Genomic DNA, 21298 nt, shown 5'->3' with positions numbered 1-21298 from the left:
CACGAGATCTATTCAGTGCAAAAAGTTCTGGCAAATTTTAATAATGATAATTTGTTAATAATAAGAAGAAGAATAATAATTACAACAATAATAATGTTTTGCCTATATTTATTAATATTTTCTTCATGCTGCTGCTCAATAGGAGCCGAAGTGAACCCCTGTGTTGGTGTGTGTGATCACATGCAATGAATGATGTATTGATTATGTGCTCTTTGCTGGGATATGAGGCGGTTTGTGAGGGTGCAGCTGAAGGTGGGCCGTAGTAGCAGCTGGTCACGTGGTCTGTAGGCATGTAAATGACAGGCTGGCGTGGAGAGAGAGAGAGAGAGAGAGAGCTGTAGTGGGAGGAGGAGGAGGAGTGGAGGAGTGGAGGGGCAGTCAGACAGAAAGTGGGGGCGCTCCTCGACACAACGGGGCGCGCTTTTTTTGGTGATCCAGAGAACCTAGCCTGGCGCTTCTCACCCCCCTCGTCCCACCTTTCCTGGTGGATTTAATGTGACGGTCTGCCGTCAGCACCTGGATATTATTTATAACCGGCAGGAATATTGGATGGGAGGCACACAGACGCACACATACTCACACACAAACGCGGGCAAGACAATCCCGGAAATAACATGCGTACTCTCAGCCTGTCACGTACGCTCGCTGAGGATTTGCATTGCTGTAGGCTGCCGTAGGTAAGCGGAGGCGCTCAGACACATTTCATTTGGATTTTTTTTGGGTGTTATTTGCCGCAAATGTAACTTGTTTTGCACTCAGAAATGTGTGAATCAATTCATTGATGTAACGTTTTGCACAGTTGTTATGGAGAGACTTGTTTAGGGGGCTGTTAAGTTAGCGATCGATAGCAGACGAAATGTAAGTAAATGGGTGTTTTTATGTGTGGAAGCTTATTTTTTAATCGTCGTATTCTGATTTTATTTTAATTTTAATCTGTAATTTGAGTTGCTGCCGTTTATTTCTTTGTGTTTTCATTGTTTTTATGGTTTAAACTAAGCTAAATGTGTACATTTAACTCTGCGGATATCAATAACGCTAATCGGCACAGTTTTTATTGACTCACTTAAAATGTTTTCAGCTCAGAAATAACGGTATTAATATTGTATATTGGTTCACTTCAGCTCACTGTGACAGGTGGTCTGCTCTGTGCTATTAATAGGCCTAAAGTGTATCATTTTACCCCCCACAGATAACCCTGCACAGCCCCCGAATGTTTATAAGACAAGAAAGGCCGATTTACTAAATGTGTCTGAATAAGAGGGATGGAAGAGGCAGGAGCCGGCCTGGGAGGACCTGGACATGAAACTTGTGCTGGCTGTGGCAGAGCTCTTCGTCAGAGAAAGCAGCAGCAGCGGCTCAGCTAGAAAATGAGGCGAGGACGTGAGGTACGTGCGCATCCAGCAGATGACGAGATGAAATGGAGAGTTTGGGACAGACGGACCTTTTAAACCCAAGCTCAGCCCGCGGATCCGTCGCTATTGCATCCACGCAGGAGAGAAAGACAAGCGGCCAGCAGCTGTTCTGTGGACCGGCGGAGATTCACCACACGTACCGGGCGGACATGGGGCTCAACGGCTTTTGCGCGGCGCCGGTCGGGAGTCCGACGGCCGAAGAATTACTCGCCGATCTGGCCTCTCAGACAGACTCCCCTGGAATCACAACCCCGACAAAGAAGTGCAAAACCGGCGTGCCGCTGTACAGCAACGGGGTGGTGTCTCCCTCTGCCACCGTGGAGGGGAACCACGCAGGCGTAATGGCTCACACGCCGAACGGTTACCCCGCACAAGTGAAAGGGGCGGCGGGCCAAACAGGCGGCCCTGGGTACCCCCTGAGCAGCAGAGCCTGCCTGATGGAGAACGGTGAGCGGACTGCTCATGAGAAGTGCCCTTTAGTAATGAGGAGAATCAATGGTGACCTGAGAGGCAGGCAGGCACAACAACTGAAGAGGAGAGGGGGGGAGAACAGGGACCTGTGTTCAGAAACTCTAAATGGCACTGTAATAGGGTCGCCTGGGTTAGGAAGCTCTGCGGACTCTGTTCTTGATTCAGGAGAGTCGGACTTAAAGTGGAGGAGGTTGTCAGATGGAAATGTTGCTAACAAATCTTCAGAGGCCTCCAGAGTGGCCCCGGCAGCGGCCGCACTCACAGTCTGCAGCAACAGTTCCCACAGCAAGCAAATCACTCCCCTCACCCCTTCGACCCCTCATTCTAACCAGCACAATGCACACAAGGTGACGTCCTCAGGCCCTCTAGTGGCTCCCAGCCGGACCGCCCACTGTGGGTTAAACACCATCCTGACCCCACCTCCACCTCCTGCAGAGACTGGCTGGTCGGCTGAATGCCTCGCCCAACAGTACATCATCCCCTGCATGAAGTACTACGGCATTTGTGTGAAGGACAACTTCCTGGGATCCCAGCTGGGTGACAGGGTCCTTGAGGAGGTGGAGGTCCTGAATCGCAGTGGGAAGTTTCGGGGCGGGCAGCTGGTAAGCCAGAAGAACATTCCCTCCCGGAGCATCCGGGGTGACCAGATCGCCTGGATTGAGGGACGGGAGCCCGGGTGCGAAAGCATTGGGCTGTTGATGGCCCATGTCGACGAGGCGGTCATGCACAGCGCTGCCAATGGACAGCTGGGGAACTGTGTCATCAACGGGCGCACTAAGGTGAGTGGAGGCCAAGGGCGGGGACAGGGTGTGGGAGGGGGGGGGGGGGGGGGGGCAACACAGAGCCAGCATAGGAGTGTCAGGCTGACGACATCTCTGTAGTTGTGATTGGTTGTGTCTTCTTGTTTTATCTTCGAGATTGTAGTGCCGACATGCAGACACACACACACACACACACACACACTCTCACTCTCACTACAAAGTGCCAGGTGGGACGTCAGGATGGGCCCTCCTCACCTGGACATGTGCGTGGGTTTGACCGCCGCCCCAGCAGAAAAAAAACGTCTGCTCTGTATCTCCTCTGCCATCATTTTTATCTCCACCAACATTATCTGTGATCACATTGACCCACGCGATTACAGCGCTGGCAGGGTAGTAGAGTTTTTTTTTTTGGCGTTTGTTTGTTTTTGTTTCCTTAATCTCATCTCATCTCATACCACGAGGTTCATGTTTTCTCTTTATTTCAGCGTGACCAAGATACATGCCTCCGTCTCTCTTTTCCATTGAGATTTTTCAAATGCCATGCACAATTACCACAGCGTCTCCTTTAAGATAGAGCTCCAACACACTTTGACATAACAGACTTTTCTTCCTGTCCTTTGCGAGCCACTCTGTATCCTCTTATTATCACTGTGTATTTTAGGATCTGGTGTCCACATCAGCTGTGTTAAACATTACATGTCAGTCCAGACAGTTATCCAATATATTCAGAGTGTTTCAGCAGCCGCGGGTCTGCCTGTAGCAGCTCTTTTTTTAGTCTCAAGTTTTTAAAAAAAAACGACTGTAGACATTTAGAAATTAACCTAATGTTAATCTGTTGTGTGAATTGCTCTAAATCCATCAGCTGTCTTTCCGTCTTCTCATTCCATGTTTAAAATATATTAAGCTGCCGTATGCTGTCCTCTCCTACCAAAGTATTTGGCCCTCAGCCCTGTTCACCCCGTCAGGTTAACACCACGTATCCTTGTCCCTCGCTGCATGTCCAATCATTTCTGTAAGCTTGAGGCTAGTGTTTAAGCGTTCCACACAGGCCTCCTGCACATCAGCAGCCGTTGATCCCTTCGAATGTCTGTGCTGCTTCCAGGGTAAAGTCATACTACACATAAAATATAGGAAACCAATAATGTAAAGAAATGTGCCTAACATTTGGAGCCTGTTATGATACTGTGAGACCTTCTGCAAGTATGTGCTTCAAGAGGGCAGAACACTCAAAACTTCTGCCTGCTGCTGAATAACGTTCTCTTCTGTCTGACTTTGTGAAAAGATAAAAAAGCATTCTTTATCTCTTGACACTTGAAGCTGCAGCTTCCTTTCATGACTGAAGTGTCTTCATTCTGTGAAATCAATAATACTCTGATTCAACCGCCTGTTTTTTTTTTCTTTTTTTGAGAGGGCAGCTATGTCTAAACGCAAAATGTATGGACATTTGTATAATAATTTCACTTTCATTCATTCTCTAATGTTTCCCATAATAATAGAAGATTTTGTAACTGTTCTTGAGCTTGGTAAGTTGAAAAAAAAGTTGAGTACAAAATGTCCTGGCTGGGCTTTTCTGTGGAGTCAGAGCCTTGATAGGTACAATGATGAAATGTGTATGAGGGATAGAGGGAGTGATTAGGCAGATAGAAGGTCACTGCGTCTGTTTCGTCCTCCGCTCTTCGTGCACGAAGCATTTCTTTCCTTTTATTCTGACCTCCTTTTCCCCTTCCGATGTCCTCTATTTCACTCCCTTTCTCCTTCATTTTAACGGACCCCTTGTTTGCCACTTGGACAAAATATTTCCCTGCCGTTGCCGTGGTAACAGGCCCATACAGAGTCGAGCTGCGCATTGTGTATGAAAGAGATGAAGAGAGAATGAGAGAGAGGGAGAGAGAGATGCTGGCAATGCCCAAATAATGCCTCACCAGCACTGAGTAACATTTCAGATCCCAGCGTTTAGTCAGCACCAGTCGGTGAGAGGTACAGTTGCGTTAACAGAAAAGGAATTGTAACGGAGCCTCAAGGTGATGTGGGGAAAGTCTGGTGTTAACAGACACATAGGAAGAGATACGGCAGTAGAAGTGGGAGGTGATAGGCTGGAAGTGGGAGTAGAAGGGAATAAAGGGGGTGGATAGGGAGCAAGGAGTAGGGGGGGTAGCGCTGAGCTAGTGATGCAGTAGAAGTGATGCATAACAAAAATGTCTGCTGCAGCAGCGTGTCCTCAGATGCCCCTCCTAAAGCTCAGCAGTGCCACCATGCAGGATGGGGCCTGAAGTCATGCACTACACACCACAATGCAGCTCCACTGCTCGTAGCTAGCTGTGGGTGATGAATGAATTTATCATATTCACACAGTAACACAGCTTGTGTGTATTGGGATATTTTCCTGACACTGTATTAACCTATTATTTTCAATCATCTCAGCTGTTATGGCACAGATGCTGTCATGTGGATTAGCTGCACCATTTTGACATTTGGGTGTCCCTGAATGCCTCATTTAGAAGGTTTGTTTCATCACAGTCAAAGCTAGGTGAATCATTCAGTCATCTGCCAAAATAATCTGTACCTCCACCTTCTACAGTAAAGATTTGCTAATAAATTACCATTATCTGTCATTTTATAGGCCAACCTACCATGGTTTCATTAGAGCCTTGAAGCTCCTTTCACACTGGAAAAAACACACTAAGACCAAGATACTGCTGCAACTATTACTAAAGTACTTTGTAGCATTGTCTGCTGCAGCTGAGTTGCTGCTACACATGCCGAGCATGTTGTAAACCACAGACTGTGATGGATGACATCTGCTTTATTTTTACAAAATGTTCATATTATTGCACAGCTGCTAACAAACATTGTTAAACTGGTCCACTCACACACACACAGCTTAAGTTCAGTGGTGACTCATATAATGAGTGCTGTTAGGGCTATGGTAGCACTGACTCATAGGGCAGAGCACTTTTTCCTACATTTTTTTGTTTAATGTTCATATTAAGTGTAATAGTTAATTGCATGTAACATTATATAATTTAATGGCACCTTCTCTAATTATGACGACTGTTTAAAATGTAGCTTTTTTAGCTGTTTAAGACATGTGAGAGAGACTCTCACTCTTTCCAGCGATTTAGCGTATAAGCACTACCCCAGAGGGAAACCTAGCTGGATAAAGGATGATGACAAAAATCAGGAAGAACAGTACGAATGACAAAACACTTCATCATAATTCACTTTAAGTCACCCAGATATTTATCTCCTTCACTTCTCTCAAATTCAATTTGCCAGAAACTATACATTATAGTGGACTTCTCTCACATCCTGTGTGAATGCTTTGACTGCCTGCAAGTAATCAGCTTTGGAAATTGAGCAATATGGCTTCACTGCTTTTCAGTTAGTGACTCAGCCCCAGTGCTGACAAGTGTTTGTTGTGCTGTAGTGTCCTTGAGCAACACAATGCCCTCCCTAAGAATGTTCATAGGAAAAGATGTGGTGTGTGTTTATAATCCACAGGGAAGCAAGACTGTCCCACTGTGAAGCTGGAAGGAGGCTGAGAATTGTTTGGGCCTAATACACAGTTTTTTATGAGCTTGCAGAAATTACTGTTTTGTGTAATTGTTTATTTTTTGAGGTCACAGCCATGTTGATCTGTTTCATCAGATTTGATCAAACCGTTTCAGCCTATTTTCAAGAAAGGACAATGAACACACATGACACAATAATGCTTCATGTGAAATGGAAAGATATTATCGAATCACCGCCACAGTATGATGATGTCAGCTACATTGTCTCATCTTGGACAAAAAAAGGGGAAAAAAGCTCAGGGTTCTGGGTGATTCCATTTACGTAGGTGGACCTTGTTTTGTGTCAACAGTAGCGCAGGTTTGAAAGGTAGCTGGTGTATCAACTCATTGCTCGTGTGGTTGTAGGATGACGCTGCTTTGTAACATGATATAGCATTACTAGTTTTATGCATACAGGACACTGTCTTTACAATGATTAAATTACCCTTTGAAACACAAATATTTGTTTATAGCACATCATGATCAAAGTGACTTGAGGCTTGACTTAGACTTGGGTGTTGTGACTCATGATCAATGTTCATTTCATGGAATTATTCAGTGTGTCCCATACATAGACCAATGCATGGCGGGTCGCCACACAATCAACGCCCGTCGCCATAAATCGATTCCGTGTTTTCTTTTCTAAACGCAATTTTAAAATAGAACGATTGTTCGATTTATTCAACACCCTCTCTCACAAACTCAAATAGGCACAAACTCAAGTAAAAACTCAACTTTAATTTGAATTTGGTGAATAATTAATGAAATGTTTTATTTAAAAGACACTTCCTCCAGTATAAAGTCCAGGTATTTGTATATTTGATTGTTTATTTGATTAATTATGAGTCATTTAATAAATGTGTCTGTCAATCTAATGAGAGAACCTTCATTTCAGTCTTGGAGACTTGACTTGACACAACAAAAGACGTGAGAGACTTGACCTGATTGCCCTCAAAGACTTGAGATCTCTGACACACCCACACACACACCCACAGACACTGCACATGCTCTTCCTCTCACGAGCAGTAATGCCTGTATTTGTTCATCCTTATCTAGCCCCTCACCCTTCTCCCACCATCATCCCTCTTATCAGAACAGGCTTACAGCATTGGAGTTTATTTTTGTTCCTCTCCGTAACCGCCTGTTCTGCCTGGCTGGCCATCACCTTGACAGGCATGGGTATCTACCCAAAGCTGTCATTAGGGCATTAATGCTGGTACCTGGTGGACAGGTGGCTGCTGCCAGTATGATGTGAACATACTGAGGGCACAGATCTCAAGATAGATGAAGGAAGGAAGAAATGATGGATAAGATCAAGACGTGCTGTGTCAGGCTGGGTGACTGGGTTTTGTGTATAAGCTACAGGCAGGAGGAAACAGTGTGGACCTATAGCCGATGTGTGATAAATTCACATTGTTAGTGCCCTGGGTGAGTTTAAAATATATACATAACCCTCCTACTAAATTATATGCCTGTCTTGTGTAAGCTTTGATATAGACATTGTGTATGTTTGTGTGTGCGCAGTGTGTTTATGCTTGAGGCATGGGCTGAGTTGTCTGGTGTGGCATATCACATGTTAATTGAGGTTAATTACAGTTGTTGCGACCGGTTACCAGTTTGAAAAAAGCTATTTGCTGGGAAAACACACACTTCCTTGAATGCATGCACACCCAAAATAATTACACAAAGGACATCTGGCTGTGCAGACGCATGACGTTCATTCTTAATGTATTTATTTATATTCCTGCTTTGTTTCTAAGAACAGGTTCTTGTCAGCACAAAAGAGTAGGAACCCCCCCGCAGGATGCAGTTCGAGCTGTTGTCAGTTCAGTACAAAATCAGGAACTGAAAGTACTGTGTGAACTTGTCAGTGACAGTAGTACGCTAAAAGCATATTCCTGTTTTTACCACAAGTTGTGATGATGCTCAGGGTCTCTAAGTCTAGGTCCACAGGGAGGATTTATTTAAAAAAATGACTGAAAACTAAGATTAGAGATGGATATTTTGTCTTTTAAAGACTAATCAACATTGTGTCCAACATGAAATAATAACAGAAGACTTAAAAACCTCTGCAGCAGCGTGCTGGTAAGTGACAGGATATCCGACAACACCGGCTACATTTGGCAACATGTGGGCCAGGATGCTTTTCTAACCCATCATCTTCCGATATGTCACATGACAAGGGAGCACAGACAAGATGACATGAAGTCAACTGTTGGCCTCTGACAGTATGTGCATCTCTGGAGAGCTGCAGTAGTCGAACATACTGTGCTGCTTGATTATGCTATCTTTTGTTTATTGTGCTCCATATCAAACAGACAGATGTTTTATCGGTTTTCCCAAAGGACACAAATAGAGCCGAAAACATAAATATATGAACTTGAGGTTCATGCAGTCAGGTCAGTGGTGTGTATCTGTACATAGTATTTGAACACACAGAGAACAGACTAGCAGAGAAAAGGAGGCAGCAAGTAATGGCATGAACATCATCAACACTCTCCTGACTGTTACCTGCTATTTTCACACATCAGACATTTTAATGAGTGTGCTGGAAAACTGGCAGCACTTAAACAACTAAATGTGTGAAAGTAGCTCCACGCTCCAAGTACCAACTGAAGGCATGCTGATAAGATTTAATGTAACCGTTTTTACAGCTTGTGTTTTTATCAAACCCCCGTCAATCTTAAATCCTACTTATCAGTTGACCTCCTGTGACATTTTTAATGGCATGAACTTTTGCAGCACTTAATGATCTTGATCCATACGCACATATTTGTTTTTCCATGATCTACGTTCAGCATGTGACGCACAGAGTCTGCTTGGCAGTTGAAGTGTGGAGGAAAAAAGTCCAAAAGGTTAATGAGCTCTGACTGCGAGCGCTGGCCAGTAATGAGAGCTGACAATGGTGGCTGAACAGAGTCACTCGCAAAACGACCAGACCGGCTTGGCTGTGAACGAGGAAGGCGGTGTGCGCTCTGACCGAAGGCTTCCTCTGCATAGTGACACTGTTGAGTGTCACAAACAACACCAGGACAGATGTGTTTGTCTTAGAAATCTATGTGAGGCCTCTCTGGATTTCCTAAGGGTTAAGATTGTTGTACCAAGCCTTTAAATGATAGCATCAGATAAGTTAAATCAATACTGCAGCAGCGCAGAACCTGTTAGTCATGAGTGATCGGAGCTGAGCTGAAGTGATGCACTGACTGTGCTTCCCATGCAGAACAATATAAGTCAACACAATGGCAGTATCTCCTTTTGTTGTCAGCTTGGAGAGATAATAGAGAAGTTATTACTTTACACGCTGCCAGCTTTATCGTCACCCAGAGTCTCTCCCTGCCAGCAAAAAGCTGCAAATCAGCTGTAGATGTTTCTTTCTAACCTGAAGAGGCAGAGACTGAAAGTTTGGAGCCGTTTACTCCAGGGTGAACACCAGCATTTTCCTGTGGATCAGACTGATACGTCGTACCGACACAGCCTTTCCACTCCCAGCTCGTTTTGATCCTGGTGCTGCTCTGTTTTTTAGCTTACAGTCACAGTCACATGCTTCTTGTAGTGGCCCCGGTGGTGTGGAATGTGCATTGACTGCTTTCACGCAAGTTCCCGTTAAACTCCCTAGTGAAAGCGGCGCTCTCCTGCTTCACAGCCTTCAACACTCAAGACGTCAAGCAAGGGAAATACCAGCGTGAGACCATTGTTTGAAAATGGATACTGTATCTGCAGATCATTTCTTTAGTGCTGGGAACAGCAGCTGGACTCTGACATGTTTCTCAGCTCCACTGTTAAGCTCACAAATGACATTATGGGATGTTAGTGTATTATTTTTATAATTACTCCACCTGTAAAAACCATACTGAATGTAAGGCTCTGCGCACATGTCGACATGCACACCACTTTTTTTGGGGGTCAGTTTGCTACTACATGGCACCAATGGCTATGAATCTGCTGTCCTTCATTATGTTCTGTTGAGTTGACGCGGACACACACTAATGATCCAGTCTTTTCTGTTTTTAGGCTATGGTTGCCTGTTACCCAGGCAACGGGGCAGGGTACGTCCGCCATGTTGACAACCCTACTGGTGATGGACGCTGCATCACATGTATCTACTACCTTAACAAGAACTGGGATGTCAAGGTATGTATCCATTTAATTTAGAAATAAATTATTTTGTATGTGGATAAAATGGTGTAAAGAGATTTTAATTAAATTCAAATTAAAACATTTATACCCTCAGGCCATCTATGTCAATGTGAGAAAAAAAATACACAGCCACAAATTGCTAGCGCTTTGGCAATATGGACAATGCAAATAAGTGCTTTTTTTTGTAGAAACAAGGTGGGTTGCTGCAGATCTACCCCGAAGGCAAGAATGTGGTAGCCAACATCGAACCCCTGTTTGACCGGCTGCTTATCTTCTGGTCTGACCGCAGGAACCCACATGAAGTCAAGCCAGCCTACTCCACTCGGTTAGTAATTCATGTACTCTCTGTACGATACATGCATGCAAGTGTGCATCAAGCCGTCTACAGTTTCAGTACTCGCCTCCCCTTGCTCCTGCTTTCTCCTCTCCTCTCCTCCTCACCCTCTAATCTCCTCATCCTCTAATCTCCTCTCCTCTACATCTGGCTGCTGGGGGGCGAGGTGGGGCCAGAGGCAGGAAGTATGTGTTTCCTGAGGAGGTTGGTGGGAGGGAGAGGGGAGGAAGGTTCGATTGCAGGACTCGTGCTGGAGAGGCACAGACATGAGAGACAGGAATAAACAACAGAGCCCCACAGGAGGGATGAGAAACTGTAGACATTAACCCTCTGCTTTCGGGGATATGCTGCTAACTAGGATGGTCATTTTTGTTAATCAAAAAAAATCTATATTTTTCTGGTCTGTTTTTTCTGTGTCCTGAACATGTTTTGGAAAAGTTTTGTTTTTGTATTTGGCAACATTTTAGTGCTGAATTTTTCTCAATTTTGCTTGATCGGGACCATTATTGAAAAAACAGGCTGTATACGTGCTTCATGTGCTGTGTGTAAATTACATAAAACTGAGAATGATATAATGCAAAAAATGATGTTGGTCTCATTTGGTTTTTTGTCTTGCAGCTATGCCATCACAGTCTGGTATTTTGATGCCAAAGAGCGAGCAGAGGCTAAAGAGAAATACAAGCTGGGTGAGTTTTATATTTTACATTTTTATATTTTACTTTCTATATTTTGTGTAATTTAACATTGCATGTGACTAATATTCTGTTTTTTTTTGTTTTTTTTTGTTACTGGTATCTATAGCAACCGGACAAAAAGGTGTTCAAGTGCCTGTCACTCAAAACAGCAGGACATAGATGTCATCTAAAGACTGGAGAGCACTCACAGCAGATTATGTGCCTTCCCGAACTGCTAATGGACATTGTGGTCATAAAAGGAGACACCGTGAAACTGTCAGTCACCGCTGCAGGGCCACAGCTTTCTCTCAGCGTCAGCTGTCTCGGGCTGTGATGTTATGCTTTCCTCCCACATGACTGGGCTGAAGATACAGAGCACGGCTAACTGGATTGTATGGCAAAGGTGATATCGGAAGAGGACTTTGAGCATCTCGCTGAGTCAACTGTGAAGACAGCAAACTGAAAAAACTCCTTGTAATGTTATTTTGTTGCAGTTTTGCCTGCTCGGTTATCGGTGATGTTGTGATGTCTTGAGATCTATGTTTTACTCTGCTCTAAGTGTAATTTCACTTCAAACACTAGGAGCCTACATGATGGATCAGTGCATAGACAATGGGGGGAAAAAGTGCACAAGCCAGCAGAAAGCAAAGCCCTGAAATTTGTCTGTGGTGTGGTCCTCTTTTGTCTTGTGATGTGGGTCAGTGTGAAGATGAGGCATCGGTCTACGGTGCAGTGGAAAGATGCCCTGGGGCACTCATAGTTTGGTCAGTCCTGGCTCAAGCCTCTAGAACATTACAGTGCCGTACTCGCAAAGTTCTAATCAGCGCACTGTAGGTTTACTGGTATAGCACACTCACATAGAGCTCACACAGTTTTTCAGGACTTTATCTGGCACAGAGTAAAAAAAATAAAAAGTATTCTGCAACATCCTCGAAATGCAACACTCAATCCAGCATGAACATTTCAATTTTTAACTGGTTACACTATGATTTTCAAGACTAAACTTGAAGTGCACAAAGATTCCCACCATGCCCGGTGTATGAGACCGAACACCTGAGACAAGAGGCAAGCTGTTCAGCGACATGGGGTCAAAACAGGGTTCAAAGAAGTGTGTGTGTGTGTGTGTGTGTGTGTGTGTGTGTGTGTGTGTGCGCGCGCGCGCGCGCGCGCGTACATGTGCAGCTCAACTCTTACCTGTTCTTAACATTGTGTATCACCAGTGCAGATGCTGTTGAACAAAGCTGCCCAAATGAGACACACAATCAAAACAAATGAATAACAGCAGCTGATTTTTTATTAAAAAAACAACTTGTACTAAAAAAACAGAATGATAACCTCAGTCAGCCTGTAAGACCGTTTAAAGTATAAAGCACAGAGTTGAGCAACACTGTCTGTGAAGTGCAGGGTGGAACTTTTGCCTGCTTCTGTGTGGAATTGAGTATTTGTGTGTACATGCACATGTATGTGACAAATTCCACTGTCTTTGAGAAGGCTATTGTCCCAGTTTATGTTAGACTGGTTAAAGAGAAGTTTTTTTTTTGAAAAAGCACTTTATTGTTTAAAACGCCATGTGTGAATGATAGAAAAATATATAAATATAAAACTAAAAAAAGTAGATTAATGCCTTTATGCTGTGGATAATATGATCATTCAAATGCAATAGAACTAAAACAATGAGAACAAAATGAACAATTGTTTGCCTATTTAATTAAAGGTTGTCTGTTTTTGTACACAGAAAGGTTTGTAATTCATTTACTTGAAGAAAAGCTAGAATTTCAATGAGATCAAAGTACAAATAACCATAAACGATGCTAAATGTGGCCAGTTAGTCAACAGATTGCATAATTAGAGTAACAGTTTCCCCAATAACTCCAATCGTGTGTTTATACAGGTGTTTAATGGGACTATAATATAAATATAGTGGTACATGGACAGCTTGCTAATGTTTGTGTGTATTATAAACACATTTTAGTGTTATATTAGTATTTCTTTGTAATATCAAAAACATGGAAATTTGATTGGCCCCCATGGCTTATAATAAAAATGATAACATGCGTTTTCTGGTAATCAATACTGATATCAGGAGGTGCAGATCAATAAGCGGTAACTTATTGACACACAAAGCTACAGCAGGACATGAAGGACGTTAACATTTGCCTGGAGAATGATGATACACAGAGGTTCCTATTGTAAATAAAGGTATAACTGCATTAATAAATATGATCAGTAGAGGGCGGGCGAGACACTTAGCTGGTATGTTAGCTAAAATGTTCGTATGTTAACTAAGAACTTCCAACTCACGGGGAAAACATGAACACCCCACTAGATTTGTATGTTTGCACACCTCATTATCGTAAGTCTTAACATTTGCCTTTTTTTACGGTCTTTATCAACACAATACGGCGAGTTTCGTCATACGTTTTATCGTTTGCGTTTTGCTAGCTGTCCTTACTAGCTAGCTTGCTAACCAAGTTTGTAGCAGACTAGTTACTTAATGTTAGGATAATGTTTATTTTTCATTTCAGCAAAGATAATTCTCGCGTTAAAAAACACTGGTGCGAACCGTCGTGAACATACACAAGAAACATTATTTATGGTTGTTGCAAAGCTTACACTTTGATGACATAAACTTGTTCATCGCATAACTATTTTTACATTTGTGAAAACCTCAGTAAACAGTATTGGCTGTCGGCAGTTTATTTTTTTGCAGTGCTCATTTAATTGTGGCAGTGTTGTGTGCGACGTACTCTAACCATCACCCGCAAGCGCGCACATGTGAGCCCACAATAACAACAATGGCGCAAGGCAGTGGTATTCAGTTAAATGATGCGGAGCAGCACGTTCCTGACGGAGGTTCAACGTCTGTCACCAGCTGTTCCATACTCCGCGAGACAAAGAGCGGAGAACGCGCTCCACGGGTGGTAAGAGATAAAAAAAAAGGTCTTTTCCGCACTGAGGTACCATACTCCGCGAGACGCGTGTGTGCAGAACTCCTCATACGGCCCGCCCACTAAACTATAAGGAAAGACTTTACTGAGTTTTTTAACACACCACAAGGACTTGTGCCATGGCAAGAGGGCATTATACAGAGAGGGTGCCTGCAACAGCGTGAGATGTCCGGCGATGAGTTGTGAAAATGCGACATTAAAAGTAACAATAGCAAAGATATACAGACATTGTTAAACGAGCCTATTATGCCCGGGTATGTAGGAGTATATAGAATGGTAATAACAGTCACCATCTGGTATGTGTGAATGGCTGTCTGGAGTTATTGGTGACAAATCACGCTGACTTGCCTTTCTTTCTTTCTTTTATTGCTCATCATGCAAAACCGGTATCTGTTGAATCAGTGCTGTTTATACACCTACCTATATACCTGGAGAGGCTCTTGCGCTTCTCCACTTTCATCACGCCCACAATAAATTCCGACCAATCACAGCATGGTTGCCGCACAGCCTTGAAAGACAAAGTTCGGCCCGGACCCTGTGCACAAAAGTGCGGATCAGCGGGCGGTCAGAGACAAAAATGACGTCATTTTGTGGGCGTAACGTCTGCACGGGGGAAAAATGTCTTTGTCTCGCGGAGTATGGATCCAGCTTAGCTGGAGTACGAAGAAAGCGCAACGAGGCCACAACTCCGGCTACAGCAGTTCCGCACATGCGTACGCGACATGCATTAGGAGCGTTGTTGATGAAGATTCTCAGTCATCCAGGTCATCATACGTAGAGAAGGTTGAAGCAAGGCGTCTGGACTTGTAGAGTTTTCTACAAGTCCAGAAGCTGTTCTAACTGTTTGGTGGGGAAACATGTTTCCCCACCAAACAGAACAGCTTCATCAGTTCTAACTGTTTGCACCAAACAGTTAGAACTGATGAAGCTGCTTGGATGAGCAGCGAAACGTCTTCTAGAAAACTCTACAAGTCCAGACGCCTTGCTTCAACCTTCTCTACATTAGGAGCGTTGGTTGTTGCCATAGTAACTGGATGTTTGTCGTTATTAAAAAAATAAACTCCGACTGGAGAAGCTGCCTCCAGATCTTTATTTAAGGACTCCACAGCAAGATAGGAAAACATTACAACAGCGAAGTCTCCTCCAGCAGATATTGGAAAGAATTCCAAGATTCTCCACCGAGAATCCGCGGTACGTTTAGTCAGTGTGCTCCTTACGACCAAACTAAGCGCTGGAAGAACGTAACAGGTTGATTTGCACACACATACATTTAAATGTGGAATTGTCCGGTTTGTTTGTTTTTTCTGCTGCTGTTCTACAGTATGAGTGAAAACATGCACTAGTGTGACATGTTCCAGTCACAGGTTAATTTCCACAGACAAAACTTGAAATAATCACTGATATGACTTTTCTGAACTTCCTGTTTAATTTTAATGTTGATATGTACTGCTTTGTGACCTGAAGATAAGAACATTTGATGGACAAAGTTACTTTAAATATTTGCTTCCCCCAGGTCACCTTTTGGAGGCCTTCACAAGCCCCAAAACTCACCAAACTTAGAAAAATTCAAACGGCTGAAAATTTTTTAAATTTGCTGACTTTTAAAACTGGGTTTAAAATTGCTCTATAGCGCCCCCTAACGTGTAGCCCCTTTGTTTTAGCTTGGTACGTTGCCATGTCAACAATCCACTGATGTCATCAAAAGAGACAAGACAAAAAACGCATTCCAAAATTTTTTCAAAAGTGTTACGGTGTGGCGGGGGCGTGGCCTCAAAGTTGACCATTCGCCATTACAAAAAACACTGTATTTCCTGCAGTACCACCAACATACTTCATGCAATGTGGACAAACTCTTACAGTACTGCTATGGACCCGAGTCTGAACAGATATATTATGCTAATAGGATAATACCGTCACAGCGCCACCTACTGGCAGCAGTTAATTTCTATTGTAAACATGTGTTTGCTGTACGCCTCTGGAAATGAGAGGAGAGGAGAGCATAGGAGAGGAGACAGCGACGGCCCTGCGGATCGCAAGGTGTGCGAGGGCCTGCAATGCTGCTTTAATTATTATTTTGAAGCAGTTTGTGTATTGTGCAGTGCATCTGTTATTTAAATATTTCAAACATGGCTGGTTTGTGCCAAATCACTACTTACCAGCTTAACCTGTTAGAATGAAGTAGTCAACTTGACTGATGATTTGTCAGTATCATTTTAGAACACTGTGGCAATTTAGAGTCAAAAACATGTAAGTGCAATAGTCATCAATTAATCGTCAAATTAATCAGCTAAATGCCACAATTAATCATGATTAATTATTTTGCCAATATCGCCCAACCCTAACAGAGTAGTTTGCATGTCTAGGTGGCATTATGGAGCAACATTCCTCTTTTCTCTAAGTTTCAAATTTGAATCATAAATCAATTAATCGTCACTCAAAACACACAAAAAGGGGGAAACTGTGTATGCAGCTTTTACGTGACAAAAAGATGAAACAAATGCCTGTACAAGAATATTTCCTGAATACAATTGTCTAAAATTGGATACAACTGTGATGCAAATCAGGAGTGACTATCAGATCAAAGAAAAAGTAAACAAGGACAGTAACATAGTGCTATGCAGATGTTTCTGTTTCTATCATTAAATTATGGCTGCTTATCTGTCATTTCGTGCAAACAAAATGTAACAACAACCCTGGAGGAAAAAAATTGCCTTCTGCTGCATGTGTGCTGAATCCAATATCCCTGACTTCTCAAAATATAAGATCCATTCAGTTTTGTCTTTTTATATAATCTGTGTGGTCAGCGTAGTTGGAAACCCTGCCAATGCTCGGACTAATAACAAGGGAGATGTAAGATGAGGAGCATTTTTGCTCATATTCTGCTGAAGTGGATTTCCTGTAGCATATGAGCATATTTGAAGTGCTCCAAGCTGCTTTATCAGGAGCATTGACCTTTATTTAAACCTTTTATTAGCATGTCAGAGTGTCTGCATCCTACTGAGGGGGTGTTTATGTAATGGAAACATAGATTGTTGGATGTACCTTTATCTGTGTGAAAACAGGAGTATAGGCAGCCTTGTGTCGTTGCTGTCATCTGCTGCCACCTTGTGGTTTGTGTTGTTCTTAAAAGCATCGATGACATTCCTTCCAGTAGTTTTATTGTATAACCACCAGAGGTCATCCCTTAATAGAAAACCTTGCTACAAGCAATTTATATAGTCTTTTGTTTTTGTTTTGTGCTGACTTGTACTGGTAGAAATCAGACATAAACACACACATGCACACACACAGCAGTGCACTCACCCACACACATGGCCCCACAAGGAAATATGCATAGAGATGTAAACAGGTGCTGGAAAAGCATGTGCTCTTACGTAATGGTAACACAGTCTGTACATGCTGGATATATTTTTGTAGCAACAAGCATGCCATCATTTGTAAGTAAACATCTGGGGTCAACACTGTAGACTGTATTTTTATTTTTTAATGATAGCAACTCTTCCAAACTATTATTTGTCCAAAAGTAGTGCTACAGCCAGGTTTGTCTTTGCCTGGATGTGCAACTGCTGCTTCAGACACTTTCACTGTGTCCTCTTTCTTTTGCGTAATGCAAAAATGATTGTTGAATGTTTCCCTTTATTCATGTGTTCTCTTTCATTATGTCTTCAAATGTCTTTTTTGCTTCATTGCCATGTTTTGTAGTTCTAAAAATATTTATTCACATCCACACGTTTCCCATAAATGATGTTAGTTACTTTTGTTAAGTTTCATTATGTCTCATTTTGGCTGTATTTGCCCAAGTTTTGTCTCTCAGGATTCAGTTGGATGTTTTTTTTTGTCTCAAATGTAAAATTTTTATTCTACATTGTATGCAGTCAGTCATTTGTTGTATGTCTAGCAGAAAGGAAACACAACGGAAACATTGGTCCCAAGTTGTATGTAAGGTAAAAACTTATTGTTAGAGAGCATTTTGACCACAGACTTCAGAACCCTATTGTATAAATACACAATTCATTTATGCCTATTGTCTTAGTCTCCTTAAAAACCCTGAAGAAAGCAGCATGATCTGCTTTCCACAAATGAAATCAATATCTGCTCATATGCGACTGGTCAGTACTATTCAGTCTACGAATGGAAACTAGGACACTTTTGGCCCCTTGTCCACAGAGTCCTCATATTCATATACAGATATCCTTTTATAGAGATTACTTAAATATCTACTACCAGTCAGGTTCCGAAATTAACGGTTGCTGGATTGCCCGGGCAAGTAAAAATAGCTAGCGGGCAAGTAGAACCTGCGCACACATGCAAGTAGCTTTGCACTGCTGATTCTGTTTCGTCTCTGTCCTGTGACTTCAGAATGTGGAGGTTTCTGATTGTTGGAAGAATTCCTTTTTCTTTAACAGTTAACCAATTGTAGTCTTTAACAGTTAACCAATTGTATTTAGGGGTTAAGGCAAGTGGCTCCTGTTAGGCTCTGGGTCACGCAGCTGGGTTGGTGACCCCATGACCCCATGACCTTATCATGAGTAAATAACCATTAGCAGTAGAAGAGTGTGAAATCTCATGATCTTGTTTTATGATTATGCTTTCTTCAAGATCTAATTCCAAGCTGTATGTCTTCAGAGAAAAACAACATCTCCCTGATAGCAGAAGAGTATAAGAAGGGAGTTGCTCTAAAAGCACTCCTACCACTTGAGCACTCCTACAGAGGTGACTGTCTGTGTATATGACTGCTCCTTCCTGCAGGGATAAAAACACTTAAGTGAACTCCAGCCGTTATCTCTTGTGTATTTTTCTAACACTGATAAAAACAACATCTTAACAACTAGAATCCTACATGACTTATGTCAATGTACATGCAAATATGCAGCCTTTTATGGGCGACACAAACAAAGCATGGGCCCACTGTAGTGTTATTAAAGGTCAAAAACTCCCCTAGAATACTTGTTTAAACAAAACCTTCTAAAAGTAGTTACTTACACTACATTGGCAACTCAACTGCCTTTACATGAATATGAACTTAAGTGACATCCCATTCTTAATCCATAGGGTTTGATATGACAGCCTACCCTTTGCAGCTATAACATCTTCAACTCTTCTGGCAAGGCTTTCCACAAGGTTTAGGAGTGTGTTTATGGGAATTTTTGACCATGTTCAGAAGTGCATCTGTGAGTTAAGACACTGATGTTAGACAAAAACAAGAACAAGAACAACCCCACACTATAATCCCCCCCCCCCCCCTCCACCAATCTTAACACTTGGCACAATGCAGTCAGACAAATACCGTTCTCCTGGAAACCACCAAACCCAACCTTGTCCATCAGATTGCCAGGTGGAGAAGTGTCCAGAGAACTGCTCTAGAGTCCAGTGGTGGTGTGCTTTACACCACTGGATCCAACGCTTTGCATTGCACTTTGTGATGTATGTATGCTCGGCCATGGAAACACATCCCATGAAGCTCTCTACACACTGTTTTTTAACTAATCCGAAGTAAATATAAGGTTTGAAGGTCTGTAGTGATTGACTCTGGAGAAAGTTGGCGACCACTGCGCACCTCAGCGTCTGTTGACCCTGCTCTGTCATTATATGCGGCCTACCACGTTGTGGCTGAGTTGCTGTCATTCCCAATAACTTCCACTTTGTTATAATACCTCTGACAGTTGACTGTGGAATATTTATTAGTGAGGAAATTTTGTGACTGGACTTGTTGCACAGGTGGCATTCTATCACAGTACCACGCTGAAATTCACACCTGAATTCACTGTGGTGAGTGATGGATTTATAAAACTGTAGCTGTATCCCTGTGTCACAACAGTGACTGTTGCTTTTCATATTCATATTGCCTCACTCTGAGTGACATTTTAGTGTGTTATCTCTGTGTTATATCACTAGAAGCTGTCACAAGTTGCCACTGAATACTTTCTGTTGTATCAAGTGATCACACAGAAACGTTATCATAAACTCTCAGTCAGGAAATTTGATGTCTGGCTTCAACTGCACTTTAAAGCACTTGGTGTATTAGGGCATGCCACAGCTGCTATGTGTCAGTGTATCTTTATCTGACCTGACCCGTTTTCATCTTCCTGGTTCTCTGTGTTATCTTCAGCATTTAGAACTTCCTGTCCGCATGTCTGTGGGTAGGCTTGTGCAAAATCGTATCATGTGTCACCGATTTATATTTGCCAATTATCGATTACGGCGATTAGTGCCTCGTCATGACGCATTTTTGTGTGCGACGTTCAACGTCTGTCGTAGAAAAATTTATTCGGCTAAAAATATTTTGGAACGCACTTGGGAAAATTGCTCTATACCACCCCCTAACGTGTAGCCCCTTTGTTTTAGCTTGGTACGTTGCCATGTCAACAGTCCACTGATGTCAGTTAGTTTGATTGCCGTTGCTAGGCAATCAAACTATTGTTCTTCACGCTCTTCTTTCTTTCTTTCTTATTCTTCCGTACGTTTTTTGGCGCAGGGTATCTTTAGCATACATTGACCGATTTCAGCCATTCAACTGTCAAAATGTTCATCTCACAAAGAGCATTCCGGGTCAACTTCAAGTTTTTTCAAAAAGTTTTTCAAATAATAAGCAATTTCGGTGTCATTTTTAACATGGGAGTCTATGAGAGAGCCCTTCAACGAGGGTCAAAGTAGGGCCAAATGTATCTCCTCCTACAAATTTCAAGCTACAGACTCCATTTTAACGCTCATTAGATGCTGCTCTATCAAACTTGTATTCAGAATTTTCTAATTCTGAATCGTTTCCACATGCCAGGCTCTCAAAGTTGGAGTGGTTTTTGAGTTCTCCTCTGCTGTTACCGTGGTGACAGGCTGACACACAGAGGCATACACAGAGGCATACAAAGCTCTGAATTGGTCTGATTCTCCAGCAATTCAGAGCAATCCTTCACATCAGCATTCAAAGCAATGCTTCAGCTGCAGCAAAAACTTGCATTTTCTTCAGGAAATGCCCTTTTCTAGTATATGGTGTTATGGCAAAATTTCACACT

At 42.6% G+C, this 21298-nt stretch overlaps 1 protein-coding gene across 2 annotated transcripts; it reads left to right on the top strand.

Moving 5' to 3' along the window:
• Window positions 1–343: 343 nt before the first annotated feature.
• On the top strand, window positions 344–13078 carry egln2 (egl-9 family hypoxia-inducible factor 2). Of its 2 annotated transcripts, none has more exons than XM_028419702.1 (6): window positions 344–677; window positions 1190–2662; window positions 10207–10326; window positions 10521–10657; window positions 11285–11352; window positions 11468–13078. In XM_028419702.1, exons 2-6 carry the CDS (start codon window positions 1418–1420, stop codon window positions 11518–11520), a joined length of 1623 nt encoding a protein of 540 aa, XP_028275503.1. In that variant the 5' UTR covers window positions 344–677; window positions 1190–1417; the 3' UTR covers window positions 11521–13078. The 2 variants fall into 2 exon arrangements, with proteins under 2 accessions (XP_028275503.1, XP_028275504.1); XM_028419703.1 differs by lacking the exon at window positions 344–677 and adding an exon at window positions 707–858.
• Window positions 13079–21298: the final 8220 nt, after the last annotated feature.

The sequence above is a fragment of the Parambassis ranga genome, chromosome 13 (genome assembly GCF_900634625.1).
Source record: "Parambassis ranga chromosome 13, fParRan2.1, whole genome shotgun sequence".
Lineage (NCBI taxonomy): Eukaryota > Metazoa > Chordata > Actinopteri > Ambassidae > Parambassis > Parambassis ranga.
This window is presented reverse-complemented; position numbering and strand designations above follow the sequence as displayed.

Coding starts and splice junctions, on each gene's coding strand:
- egln2 (XM_028419702.1), top strand. CDS start 1,418: ATGGAGAGTTTGGGACAGACGGACCTTTTAAACCCAAGCTCAGCCCGC. Junction 10,327..10,520: donor ACAAGAACTGGGATGTCAAG/GTATGTATCCAT, acceptor TTTTTTTTGTAG/AAACAAGGTGGGTTGCTGCA. Junction 10,658..11,284: donor AAGCCAGCCTACTCCACTCG/GTTAGTAATTCA, acceptor TTTGTCTTGCAG/CTATGCCATCACAGTCTGGT.